Here is a 13657-nt window from a genome sequence, read left to right as displayed (position 1 = left end):
CACTAAAAAGAATCGTAGTCATTAGCTTCGTATAAAGGATAAGATATATATCCTTACAAAGGACAAAGAAGAAAGAGAAGGAAAAAGAAGGAGAAGAAGTTACAACGATTTAGTTCTTTCGGAATGCACTTCGTTTTCGTTTCGATGTTATACGTTATGAAATTTGGAACGAAAGTTGAACGTTTCGTTTCAAAAAATTCAGCCCAATTATCATACTAAATATTCTTAAGTAACTTTCTTGAATACTCGTTAATGAAATCAGAAGTTAACAGATCTTGACAATGTCCTATTTTTGTTTAATGGAAAAATGTATGTTTACGCACAAATATCTAACGTTATCGGCTAACGCGCTGTATCGTATTTGTTCTTGTTCTAACAACATTCTCTTTCCTGTTGATGAGCTTAATTCCTGACCTTTATTAGCTTTTAAGTTTGAAAAGAAACAACCAAGCCACTAACGAAGTCGTAAGTCATAACATATGAAGGAACACGTTTAAGAACCGGAAGTATAAAGTATACCGTGGCTTCGAGTCAATTTTACTTTCACAGCAACGTATTATTTCAATACTACGCTTCATCGTGGAATCAATTACTTTCATAGAACTAAATCTATAATTAATTTACTCTGTTTCATAAAAATCTACTCTGACTTTATATATAGCAGCATCGATGTTTCGTTTCTATATAACTTACACCCGTACGAAAGGAAGAAAGCTACATCGTAGGTAAATATAATGGAAAAACAAATATATGACATAAATTTATGTATGCAACTTTTCAAAAGGAATTGCTTGGTTTTCATAGCAAATTAGATCGTTTCTTTTTGTTACTTCATAACAAAGTCGTTCTCAAAAAAAGAAAAAAAGTGCACTGATATATAAACGATGTAAAGAAAGAAACCGGTTTTCAATTTTACACGTAATAACTTTACAAATCGATATGATTAACTCAGAAGTTTGAAATATAGTTAAAAATTAATTCACCCAACTTCCTCTCCACCCAACTTCAACGAAAACAGCGAAAACACGTATTAACTTTCTTTCCACGGAACAACGAATAAATTAGAATGTTCCTCGTGTAAATTGTTCTCCCCTATATGGAAGTACGAAAAACGATGCAGAACTTAAAATCGGTGAAAAATCGTGCGTTTCTTTAGTGAGTAGAGAATCGCTAACTTTGAAAGTGCTCGACCACATCAATAGATTCTTTTATATACTCATTGCACTTTCTCCGCTCATTTGTTTTCCAAAAACGTACGACCAAGGTTATCGACATACTTTTGAAGAGAACTAAATCTTAAGAGAATAAACTTTGCAAAATATTTTTGTTGCTTGTATTTATAAAACTATAGTAATAAAAATTGCAATCTATATCCCTACGCTTCAACGTGAAAGGAAAGCGAAATGAGAATTATGCAATTGAGACATTTTATAATATATGCATGATTTATTAGTGTATTGAAACAATATTATTAAATGAATATTCATAGAAATGCATCTCTGCATCTTTTGTATAACTTGCAAAATAAGTTTTAATTGCTACATCTATAGATAAAGTAAAATCGCATCATAATCATAATACGATATAGGTATTATATTGTGAAAATATTTTACTTTCAATCACGTTCAATTATTAGTGATGTCTTCTTCTTCTAATTTTCGAAGCATCGCTGAATTTTCAAAAATATTAACTAAGATAATTTATATTAACGCATGTATATGGTTCATAGATATGGCAAAAAATATCACTGATGCCATAGTTTTAGTTAATATTTGTTGATTATATTATATTGAATTAAAGATTTTTAATAGAAAAGATAGAGTTTTTCTGGAGTAATAGATATTTCTTCTTTATGATATTTCTTCTATATGAAATTAATGGCAGGTACATTAGAAACATTCTGATTGATAGTAGGCTTAATACAAAATCTTGTTTTCTTTACAGTTAGATGTAAAACATTAGTGTACATTGTATACTTGTATAAAGCTAATTAAGTACTCTTTCTTGTATACAAACTATTAATAACAAAAAGTAATAAATAATAATACACAATACACTGTATAAAGTGCGAGTAATGTCAACTTAAATCTGAAAGTTTATCATTTGCTAAAAACGAATTCTATTTTGTAACAAATAGATAAAGTACTTCAGAAATTCATCTGTATACGGCCGGATTAACAGTTTCATATCTGTACCAATTTTTAACCGAGACACTTAAAATCGATATTACATTATAAACTAGATGCCTCTATAGTAGGAATATTAAATAGACCAGCATTTTTCCAATAATAGTTGGGAGGACCACTGGTAAAACAATATTTCATAGATAGTGGTTCGTCATTTTCAACATAATACATCAAATAAAAATTGCACATTTCATCAGCTTTAGTAGCACCAATGTATGTCCAACTATTGCGTGTACTATGCATAGTACAACGGGCTGCTATTTGATCACCTTGTTCGACAGAAACATTTTTATGTATAAGATAAAACATTTGAGGTGTTAAAGGATCTCTTTTGCCTAATTCTATCCAAGTGTAATCTGGTTTTATCAAATATCCAGAAACTACTTTACCAAGTGAATGAGTATGGGTTCTATATGCAAAAGGATGAATAGTTTTGTTCTCTTTTATTATGCAAGCTGTTTCCATGTATGTTGTACTTCGAGGTGGTATAACACCTCCAGTTCCCAAAAGGAGAACACCAGCTAATTTATTCAATGGACGTAATGTGTAATAGAGAAATACACCAGAGTTGTCAGTGCCAACATCTTGAAATTTTGCAGTATGTGCATAATGGACCTGCAGAACTAGATATTTAATCGAGGAGTCCCCACCAACTTTGAAACCTACTCCTTCTGGTAAAATTAATGTTGGAGCATCTCTGGCCCAGGCATATAATATCTATATAAAATAATAATATAATTAAATATTTATAATATTTCTCTTTAAATTCTTAAATTATTCTTTTACATCATTTCATATTACATACCTGAGAATTTTCTGCACAGGGAACGATTGTATCTTCGTTATTATTTATACCACGTCCCATTTCTCCACAATTCCATACTGATTTTGAACTACCAGGTTTTCCACAACCATACAAAAGTATATGATGAACATCTGCCATTGCATTTGGTTCAAAACCTGTCAAATAATAGTTTTGGGAAGGATCTACTTTAACAGGAGTACACAAATACAATTCCTCCTAAAAATAAGAAAAATATGTTATCATTATCTATTTATATTGTTCCTATATTATTTACTTGACATAAATTAAGCATTAGATTGAAACGTTAAAACAAGAAAGATATTAATTACAACATAGTTAATCACATATAAAAAGATATATTTCATATTGGTATCTTGAAATATACAATTAAATGCAAAACTACTTCTCTAAATATTTCTGTATTTACTTACCCTACTTGATGTAACATTTGGCATAAGCAATGCGTATTTATTTACACTGTTACATTTTATAAATTTAAATAAAAGTGCAAATAAAACATAAATCGTGAAATCTCCTTTCATCTTTTTGTCAATATTTCGAAATATTACATTAAATTACATTAATTAAGAAATCCACGTCGTCTTGTCAAATGTCACCAATCGATATCACACACGGTCACAGTACTTATAGTCCACACACAGATAATTTCTGACGTAGAATAAGCATTTGGAAACGCCATCTATCAGAGATACATAAATTTATTGCATGTATTGTAAAATTTATCAACAGAAATACACAATTTGTAAAATAATAATACAGTTAAATAATAATCATTGCTATCAAGCAATGTGTGAACGAATTATGATACAAATATAATTCAATGTACATATGTACATTCGTCTATTAATGAACAGATTCGTTGATGACTAGAGTCACGTGAGTATATAATGTTCATTCATTCTCTATTTCAATTTCATTCATGAAATCATTGTCTGAAATATTTAAATGTTGAATTTTAAACAGATCATATAATCAATTAATTTGTTGTCTGCTTAACTTTCACGAGCATTAAAGCATCGGATACATTAAATTTATTTTTATCTTTTATTTATATGTATGTCACGAATTTGATCTGTAAGCCATTCTATGCCTAACTGTAAACCTTCTCCAGTAATTGCATTTGTCGCTCGTATATGCCAGGGTTTGTTCTGTATACGATCAAGACCAAGCCCAGCAACAAGTTTGACAGTGGTTAAAGAATCAGGCAAGTCCATTTTATTTGCCAGAAAGAGAATCGGTATTTTACGACCTATAATATTCGATAAATAAAATTCAATAAGGAAAACACGACATACGATATTCAGTATGAAAAAGTAAGGAAATAATATATACCAGCTACATCTGGATGTTGGAGAAGCATATCTAATTCTTCTTTGACAACAACCAATCGTAATTTGTCGCTGCTATCAATGATAAAGATAATACCATGGCAATCTTTATAATAATGTTCCCATAACGGTCTATGACGATCATGACCTGACATATCAAATGCCGTGAAACTAATATTTTTAACTGAAAACATGTTAAAATGTATTATTAATATTCTATAGTATGCGATTATAAAGAGCAGTATAAAATAACGAGGTAATATTGATTTACGAGAAACGTAAATGTACATATGTGTATTCAATAAATACATTATTGCATATAATGAAATATATACATATTATTCATCTTATGAGGCGCCACCTATTCCTTCACCATCATTTATATTTTATATATTAAAATGAATGAGAATCACTGAGGAGAAGTATAATAGAGATATATTGACGCGATAGTCTTTAAAAGTAATAGTCAACTTGTAAATAAATTATTAAAAAGTATGGGAGTATATAGTATTTTAGAAAATGTTATTAATGAAAAAGATTCAGACGAAAATAAAAGTAAGCTATACGTTCATCTAAAAAAGTCTAACCCTATAACATTTGTGATGAAGGTAATATATTAAGTATTATTCAATTTCAGACTCTATAGATGAACTGAAAAACAGACTAAAAACCCAAATACATCAATTGAAATCTATAATTTTGCAAATTGAATGTAGTTTGGACATATTAAAATTTGGGAATACTAAATGTGTTCATTCAAACATTACGAAGTGCCTGAAAACCGATGAAGTTCAAGATATCAATTTACAATTAGAGTCCCAATTATATAGATATTCCGGTTTTCACTGTGTCAAATTCTCAAAACAGGAACATGTGTTTAATTTTTCAGCTTTGAATAAATATGACAAAAATAATGTTTTTGCTGTACAAATCTTGAATGACCAATATAAAGGAATTTTAGGAAAATGGGTGATGCCAATGGGTATTGATTTACATGATGTGATATGTGATTTTCCTATCCATGAGTTAAAAAATGTACCTCATTTTTTGAAAATTTGTAAGCAGTATATAGATTGCTATTTTATAAGACAAGAACAATATACAACATTGATGGTACATATAGCTTATGAACTTATTTTTCTACATAATGGTTGGAAACAAAATATTAAATATCTATTTTAATTTTTAGCGTAATATTTCTCCTATAAAAAACTGTAAATTACAAACAAATTTAGGATATACCCAAATTAATTTAGAACTGATGGGGGTACATAATGAAAATACTGATTCATATATAACTATAATAATATATCTCTTATATAATATTAATGAAACTAGGCCATACAAAATTAAGATAGATTCAGTAACAGAGAATGCACTACATAAAAACTTCAAAAACCATCTAGAATCATCTTTAGTGTGTTTTAAGCAATTTGATTTACATATAGCATTTGAGAACATATTGGATATGAAAGTATTTGCATGGGCAAAAGAGGATAACGAAGATAGTCCATTGGATATAAATGTATGTAAAATTTTTAATTTCTTCTAGCAAAAGTCATAAATTCAACTAAAAACATCATTTGTATTTTTAGTCTTTGAGCAATTTGGAAACAGAAGGATTTTTAGATAGTTTTACATTGCCGCAAAGGAAATCTTTAATACTTCAAAGCAAGAAACAGAAGATAAAAAAAGGACAAAAGAAAAAAGTATCAAAAGAAAAAAAGTTCCTTAACATTTCAAATACATATAAAGCTGATAAAAGTTCTGTCCCCTTACAAAGTAAGAAGCAGAGATTGCAAAATATTAAACAGTCTGTGAGGCAGCAAGATATTAGTGTTATCAAATCAATACCAAATGTAAATAATTCAAAACAAAAGAAATTAAAACAGACAAAACTGAAGGTCAAATCAAATTTACAGAACGACTCAAAATTACAAAATAACATTAATACTATATTTTCTGATGCATCCGTATTGAAAGATAAGCAAATAAATGAACAATTAAATAAACCATTTACCAGTACTCCAATATGTCAAAATGAACAGCATTCTTCTAATTTCAATTTATCGACTAATATTGATATTAGTGATATCGCAAGTGAAAATAATTTGAATGTTGTGGGAACAAGTAAACTTAAAAGAGATCAATTACGGAATCATACACCTGTAAAATTATTGCAAAGAAAAATGAAAAAAAAAGTGAAGTCTTCAATTCAATCAAAATCACAGAGTTCAAAGCACAATGTACTTCATAATAGAATTAAAAAGAAATCTCTGTAATATGAATATTCCATAGTTTACCTAATAGAATGTACAAAATATTGTTTATATTACACTTATACATGTATATATATATTTATTATTTAAAAATAAATGTTATTTGAAATATAATATATTTGTTTAGTTTTATTACGTTAACCGGCAATTAGTGCTCGATCAGATCAGCTAGTGCAAATAATAGTATAGAAATGTGGCTTTAAGCACGTCAATTCAACATCGAATGTCGTTCACTCATTATTATTTAACTTACATGAAAATTTTTCAACATTATACCCAACAGTGGGTACTATGTCTATGCAACGGTCATCCTCGCGTTTGAAATTATTTATGACCGTCGACTTACCACTATTATTAAGGCCCACTACTAAAACGTTTACTTCTTTTTTCCTAAAACCTAAAAGATTTGCTAAACGATCAAATAGCCCCATTTTCTGTATTCCTTTGAAGACTTGTCACGTATTTATCGAATATCAATAGTGAACGCTATAACAATGACTGGTAGGGAAGACAACAATAGACTCGAACATGATAAATGTGTCTCATTCATTTTCCAATATATTTATATCTAATTTATTAATATAAATAGCATATTTTATTATCATCTTGTTACTTTAAATAGAAACTGTATAAAAATTACGATGTCTAATGTATTTAATTATCATATACACAGACTTACATCTTAAATATGTATGTGTATGTGTATATAAATACTATTTTCCCCACTTGATTGAGAACTGCTGGTAAAGCGCTTGCTTCCGTGTTCGCTCGGAACTACAGTCATATAAAGTATTATAAAGTAAATCTATATGTATTATCGTGATCAGAACAGTGATTGTAGAATTAAATCTATAAGTAATTTTAAATAAATGTTCTGTTATTAATCTGTTTTTGAATTTCTGAAACTTGTTGAATAAAAAACATTTAAAAAATGGTAAGTTAGTATATTAATGAATTTATACACATATTTGTGCATTAGGTTATTTCTACATTATGCATTAGGTTATTTCTACATTATGCATTTAATCTTTTACAATTTTCAGCCGAAGGGAAAAACAAAGAAATTCATTGATAAGAAAAATTCAGTAACATTTCATTTAGTTCATCGATCACAAAGAGATCCATTAATCGCCGATGAAACAGCACCAGAACGCGTGCTTGTACCTGTTGGATATACACAAACTTCTAACCTCGAGAAAAAAAAGATAGATGATGACAATAAGCGTAAAGAGGAACAGCGAAAATATGGGATATATTTTGATGATGATTATGATTATTTGAAACATCTTAGAGATGTTAATTCTTTGACAGCTGAATGGGAACGTGTAGATTGTACAACTTCAAAATCAAATGATCAGACAAATATGCCAAAAATTAGTTTACCATCATCTGTATTTGCTTCAAATGTGGAAGAAAAGATTGGTCTTTTAAATAAAGCAGCTCCAGTTTCAGGGTTGCAACTAGACTTAGATCCAGATATAGTTGCTGCTATGGATGATGATTTCGACTATGATGATCCAGAAAATCAATTGGATGATAATTTTGTAGAATTAGCTAATGCAATCAATAGTGATAATGAAATTTTACAAGAAGAAAGTGGTATGTATCTATAAGAGTACATTATGTATATAAAATGATTGACTTATATCTAAAAAATGTGATTTAAATGAGCCAGATCAAGTATCTGATGTTTCATCTGAGGGACATTTGGAATTATCCGACGAAGAACAGGATGAAGTGCGTAGTTTAAATAGATCTCAATACAGCTTTAAGGAAGAAGAAACAAAATCCCGTTTTACGGAATATTCAATGAGCAGTAGCGTAATAAGAAGAAACGAGCAACTTACTCTTCTTGATGATAAATTTGAAAAAGTAAGTATTTTTTTATATGATATACTGTACATAGCTAGAAAGAATTCTTGCAGGGTACACAAGATCAAGGGAGGTACTACTTCTTATCACTCACCACTATGTGTTAATATATTGTTTCATTTGTATATATGATATTTTTACGATAAATACGTAAGTTTAATTTTATGATTTTATGATTATGTTGAGTCTATAAGAGATAGTCAATCGCATCCACATTGAAGAGGACTCCTTTTTCCAACTCCTTATATATTTTATTTGATAAACGTGTATCATTATTTATACAGATGTATATAGCATACGATGAAGACGAAATTGGCGCTTTAGATTGTGATGATATTCAAGGACATATTGCACCAAACTCAGATTTAGTTCTTCAGTGTGCAGCAGAATTTGAAAAACAGCAAAACGAAGATGTAAGTTAGTAGTAGCTGTATTTGTAATAGAGAGAATTAAGCACATTTCTTTTCATTTTCATAGACAGATAATGTTACACAATTGATGAAAGATAGAATGAAATTTTTGGAAAAGGAGTATTCTAGCTCCGAGGATGAAAATCATTTAGAAGAACTTGTAGTTAATACAAGAGAAAAAGATAAATGGGATTGTGAAAGTATTATTAGTACATACAGTAATATTTACAATCATCCAAAGTTAATTTCTGAACCCAAGGTTGTTGCTTAAGAATAATTGTTCATTTATTTTATTCCTTTTGTTATGTGAAATTATAATATGTGAATTCTCTTGTAGTATCCACAAAAGATCAAAGTCAATCCTAAAACAGGTATACCAAAAAATGTTTTAGACGGACATCTTGGAAAATTGACTGCTAAGACATTGGCTCAATTTGATCAGCAAAATGAAAGTTGTAAACCAAAATATCCTCGGTCTATTGCAGAAACTATGAAATCTACCTTAAGTACATTAAGTATAAGATCTAAAAATGAAACTACGGAAGAAAGAAAACGAAGAAAAAGTGCACTTAAAGAATATAGAAAAGTAAAATTATCATGCTAACTGTATACATACATAATAAGTCAAAACATATAATACAAATAAAAAATTGTTTGTTATTAATTTCAGGAAAGGCGAATAGAACGGAAGGCAAATAGCGAAGCATTTAAGGAGGAAAAGAAACGCCAAGAAAAAATATTATTAAATAACAGGCAAAATATTCAAGGAAATAGAATACTTTAATATGTAAATTTCCTGTTATATATCTTTTTAATAAATTAATTAATTTGTCAACATTTTACATATTACGCTATACTTTCGTATATTGTTTACAATATACGAAATGGAGCGAAATCCGTGATATAAAATATAAATGAGGAAGATTTTATAGCTCATAATAAGGCGAACATCAAGAATAATAAAGTTGTGTTAGAAACCTACTTCTGCCAGCCATGTTATTTTTAAGTTCCACTTTTCTCTAGCGAATGTCCGGAATTGAGCTCCAGACTTCTTTATATCTGGGACATAGATGTACCGCCTACACGTACATACGAATATATAATATCCCTATGTCCATAAGCATTTCATATATCTTATACTACAATTTATAGCATGCATGAACGTTAATTTATTAAATTCTAACCGCCGTCTAGATACATGAAAAAAGTACATGTAGCGACGGATTTAAATTAAAACGAAACCAACGTCAAACTGTGTGCAACATTCGTCACGGTGATACTACAAGTGAAAACTATTTCTCTAGCTACTGTATATTATTAACATAAGTAAAAGAACTAATATCGCTCACATTTATTTTATTATACAGGTAGGATATATATATACATATCTGTAAATATAGAACAATATAGCTGCTTATCAACAGTTATAAATATTTTATTTTCGATTATTGTACATATTTGTAATAAAAAATGCAAGTAATTAAAGTTTGTGTGAAGATTTAATTTAACAAAAGAATTAAATCAGTTCCTGGATATTCAGGTAGATTAAGGCTATATGCTTTATCCAACTTTTTAGGTACAAATCGACCACCTAAATAATGATACTTCCCTTTAAACTTTTTAGCACATAATTTTGGTGCTGTTAGTGATACAAGCATTTCTGGTTTTATTCCGCCTTCTGTAGGTGGTCCATCTTCAACATTCCAACCTGATGGTATATCAATACTACAAATTGGAACAGTCGTATTTTCTAACAGGTGAATAATAGGAATAAATGTATCCCTTATAGGTGGCTTAAAACTAAATCCAAATATTGCATCCACTATAAGACCAAATTGATGCAGTTGCTTTGAAGCAATGTGTTCTACATCATCCTTTAATAAGGGAATATCATTTTCAATGCACTGATGCAGTAAATTTTCATACAGTGTATTGTTTGTCCTTTTAGGATAATAAATTTCAGGCAAATATCCAAATTGTTTTAAATGTCTAGCGCAAACAAGTCCATCACCACCATTGTTTCCTGGGCCACAACAAATCAAAATTTTTTGTTTAGAATTTTTAAGCGATGGATAAGTACGAGCAATGGCAATAGCACAGCTTTGGCCAGCAAGTTCCATTAATTGATCAACGCTAAACTTATATTTCTCAAATAAATCTTTATCTACATTGATGCTTTCCGTTTGATTTAAATATTTCAGCATACTGGTATATGATGCTCTTCCAAAAATAAATTTATTGTTAGACAAGAAAGGTTTTATATAACCTTTAATATATGATATCATTTATTAATTTTGTTACATACAAATATATGTATGTATAATGGGAAAGAATATAACCTCTTACAGTAAACTGTGATTATTCTTTTTATTAATGCGAAGAAACGTTAATCTCAGCAGAAAATATTGATTATTTTTATTTAGTAATATCTTTCAGTACTTGCATTTAAAACTGTATGTATGGAATTAATTTTATTGTATTCTTCGAAATCGTTTCGAAATTTACATGTACTTCATACGACAATGAGTTGATTGAACAGCGAAACTGAAATTTATCGCAGATTCTAGTAGTTTACATTTTGACATTGTCTTATATACACATGTATATGGCAAAAGTTTTTAATTTTACATATAAAATTACATACTTATAAGTATAAAATACTTTATTACTATCGATTATATAGAAAATAAATATTAACATTAAATAATAATAAAGTAATTTTTGGGTTATTCTTGTAGTAGGTAGTGTTATATTTATTTTTATTTTTATATGGATTTATTTAGAAAGAATAATTACCAGTATGTACAAAGAGGGATTTATGTTAATGTTACAGGTAACTAAAATAATTTAAATTATGCAATAAACTAACTTTGATTTCCTGAACAATTTTTGATAGAATTGAATTTAAATGTTTTTAAATATAAGTAAATGGTTTGACACAACTGTTGTACCATAAGCTGTGGCGGCCACGAAACATCATAAGGATATTTTATTCTTTCACTGTAGGTAGTACGTTGAATCAAATGATATATTGAACGTAATTCAACTAGAGGTGGTTCTTGAGGAAATCCAAATGGAAATTGAATGTGCACACATGCATAAAAGTCATCTACACATACTAAAAATGTCACATATTTACAGTTTATAGTATCATATTCTAAAAGACATTTATGGTGGATAAATGAACATGCTGCTATATAATCTCTTCTTCTCTTTAAGCTTTGGACAACTGAGTTTACCTAAAACAATATTTATTTTATTCATAATTATTATAGCACAAGAACAAAATTAAAACAAGTTACATACCTTTCCTGCAATATATTTTTTTACTTTTGGTATATATCGTAGTAGGTATGTGTCAAATGGAAAATGTGGTAAATGTAATTCACCTGTTCCACTAAGAGACTCTTCTAAAGATTTTGAAAAATAAAGTTGTGGAGTAATACGACTCCAATCTGTTCCAGAAAATGTTACAAGAAGCATTGCAATGTCACTTTCTGATTTACAAGTACGAATTTCTAACTGTGAAACATCCACTGATAAACTTATTAAAAATCTAGCTTCTGTTGGTTTAGAACCGAATGGCAACAATATTACTTCAACATCTTCTGTTTTGATTTCTTCTGAATTCATTAGCATATTATATTCTAATTGTAATCTAGCTTGCTTCTGAAGTAATTGTATCTGATTTAAAAGAAAGATGTATCAAATTTGATGTAGTTCCAATATTAAAAAATTTATATGTAACAGTCACAAACCTGATGTTGTTTGTAGCATGATAAAAGTTCTCTAAGAACATTCAATAATGCGTTTTCATCATTAGGATTCCATTTAGCAAGACTAGGTACTTTGGCAGATAATGCATCCACATCCATATCTGCTAGGAATGTATTGTCATTAAATATGAAATCAGGTCCCATTTCAGGACATTGCGAATCAAACAGTACATTCCAAGTTAAATTTTGTTTAGCATAAGGTATAGATAATTTAAAACGATCTCCTTGTACTTTTCCACAACTGGATGACATAGAATCTATCTCAATTGTTTTGCAGCAAACTCCTTATAAAAGAATAAAAGAATATAATAATATAATTATAAATTATCATAACATATTTTATGTACTAAACTAACCAAGTTTATCAGTCGATAAAACATGAATTAAAAGTGGCTCTATATATGAGTCAATGACAGTCAAAATCGCACATTGTTGGTTTAACATTGTAATACTTTTATTTTATAAAACTTAATATATACTCGGTAAGTAATAAATAGTCGGTATAGTAAATGAATCTTTCGTAAATGTCTACGCGTATCACATAGTATTTTGTTATCGTTACGCAAATGTTTTCAAATGTACATAGTAACGTTTGCTGATGTTTAGGATGGGAAAACAATATTCTTATATACTACGCTATCGCGTGAACTTGTCTTTAATGTAGTCACCTGAATATAGTTTCGTTAATTATATCTAGAATCTAGAGACTAGAGACATCTTGTATAAAGCGAGGTGGAAATTTAAACTCATTAATCGTATACGCGAATAAAAAAGTCTACATTGTCCAGATATTCACTAAATGTAGCCGAATAAGAGGAAGTCGGAACTTGGCAAAGGAAACACTTCATTAAGCAATGTTCAGTCGAGAGCCATAGTGAATTAGCAGTTATGGAATAAATCATGTATGGCCCTTGAAGGAGTCTGGATTTTCTCGAGATCTTGTCGTTGTCCGTTCATGTAAATCTTTTAGGTACCCTATT

General features: G+C 29.0%; 6 protein-coding genes across 8 annotated transcripts in view; 2 read left to right on the top strand and 4 right to left on the bottom strand.

Moving 5' to 3' along the window:
• Positions 1-13657, top strand: part of LOC132909694 (putative lipid scramblase CLPTM1) — a 35769-nt gene that overhangs the window by 9688 nt on the left and 12424 nt on the right. The window contains exons 2-7 of one of the 2 annotated variants that reach the window (XM_060964657.1): positions 7663-8218; positions 8295-8491; positions 8776-8904; positions 8969-9160; positions 9239-9487; positions 9572-9725. The exons of the other annotated variant lie outside the window; for it this stretch is intronic. Of the exons in view, the coding sequence (XP_060820640.1) occupies positions 7663-8218; positions 8295-8491; positions 8776-8904; positions 8969-9160; positions 9239-9487; positions 9572-9685 (1437 nt within the window). The 3' untranslated portion in view covers positions 9686-9725. Of the gene's footprint in view, positions 1-7662; positions 8219-8294; positions 8492-8775; positions 8905-8968; positions 9161-9238; positions 9488-9571; positions 9726-13657 lie in introns of those variants that run through there. 2 annotated transcript variants of the gene reach the window in all.
• On the bottom strand, positions 1426-3622 carry LOC132909698 (peptidylglycine alpha-hydroxylating monooxygenase). The gene is made up of 3 exons (XM_060964661.1): positions 3423-3622; positions 2992-3207; positions 1426-2903 (listed from the first exon to the last, which is right to left on the bottom strand). Exons 1-3 carry the CDS (start codon positions 3531-3533, stop codon positions 2232-2234), a joined length of 999 nt encoding a protein of 332 aa, XP_060820644.1. The 5' UTR covers positions 3534-3622; the 3' UTR covers positions 1426-2231.
• LOC132909701 (ADP-ribosylation factor-like protein 6) lies at positions 3693-7574 on the bottom strand. Of its 2 annotated transcripts, none has more exons than XM_060964663.1 (3): positions 6873-7574; positions 4345-4524; positions 3693-4261 (listed from the first exon to the last, which is right to left on the bottom strand). In XM_060964663.1, exons 1-3 carry the CDS (start codon positions 7048-7050, stop codon positions 4050-4052), a joined length of 570 nt encoding a protein of 189 aa, XP_060820646.1. In that variant the 5' UTR covers positions 7051-7574; the 3' UTR covers positions 3693-4049. The 2 variants fall into 2 exon arrangements, with proteins under 2 accessions (XP_060820646.1, XP_060820647.1); XM_060964664.1 differs by having other exon boundaries at positions 6966-7574.
• On the top strand, positions 4733-6737 carry LOC132909696 (uncharacterized). Its single transcript, XM_060964659.1, has 4 exons — positions 4733-4895; positions 4978-5453; positions 5530-5865; positions 5936-6737. Exons 1-4 carry the CDS (start codon positions 4835-4837, stop codon positions 6620-6622), a joined length of 1560 nt encoding a protein of 519 aa, XP_060820642.1. The 5' UTR covers positions 4733-4834; the 3' UTR covers positions 6623-6737.
• LOC132909700 (NAD(P)H-hydrate epimerase) lies at positions 10293-11186 on the bottom strand. Its single transcript, XM_060964662.1, has one exon. The coding sequence runs from the start codon at positions 11184-11186 to the stop codon at positions 10401-10403; it is 786 nt and encodes a 261-aa protein (XP_060820645.1). The 3' UTR covers positions 10293-10400.
• On the bottom strand, positions 11250-13300 carry LOC132909697 (BRISC and BRCA1-A complex member 2-like). The gene is made up of 4 exons (XM_060964660.1): positions 13034-13300; positions 12660-12961; positions 12208-12585; positions 11250-12140 (listed from the first exon to the last, which is right to left on the bottom strand). Exons 1-4 carry the CDS (start codon positions 13119-13121, stop codon positions 11766-11768), a joined length of 1143 nt encoding a protein of 380 aa, XP_060820643.1. The 5' UTR covers positions 13122-13300; the 3' UTR covers positions 11250-11765.

The sequence above is a fragment of the Bombus pascuorum genome, chromosome 8, assembly GCF_905332965.1.
Source record: "Bombus pascuorum chromosome 8, iyBomPasc1.1, whole genome shotgun sequence".
Lineage (NCBI taxonomy): Eukaryota > Metazoa > Arthropoda > Insecta > Hymenoptera > Apidae > Bombus > Bombus pascuorum.
The sequence above is the reverse complement of the archived record's forward strand: the minus strand, read 5'-3'. Positions and strand labels throughout refer to the sequence as shown.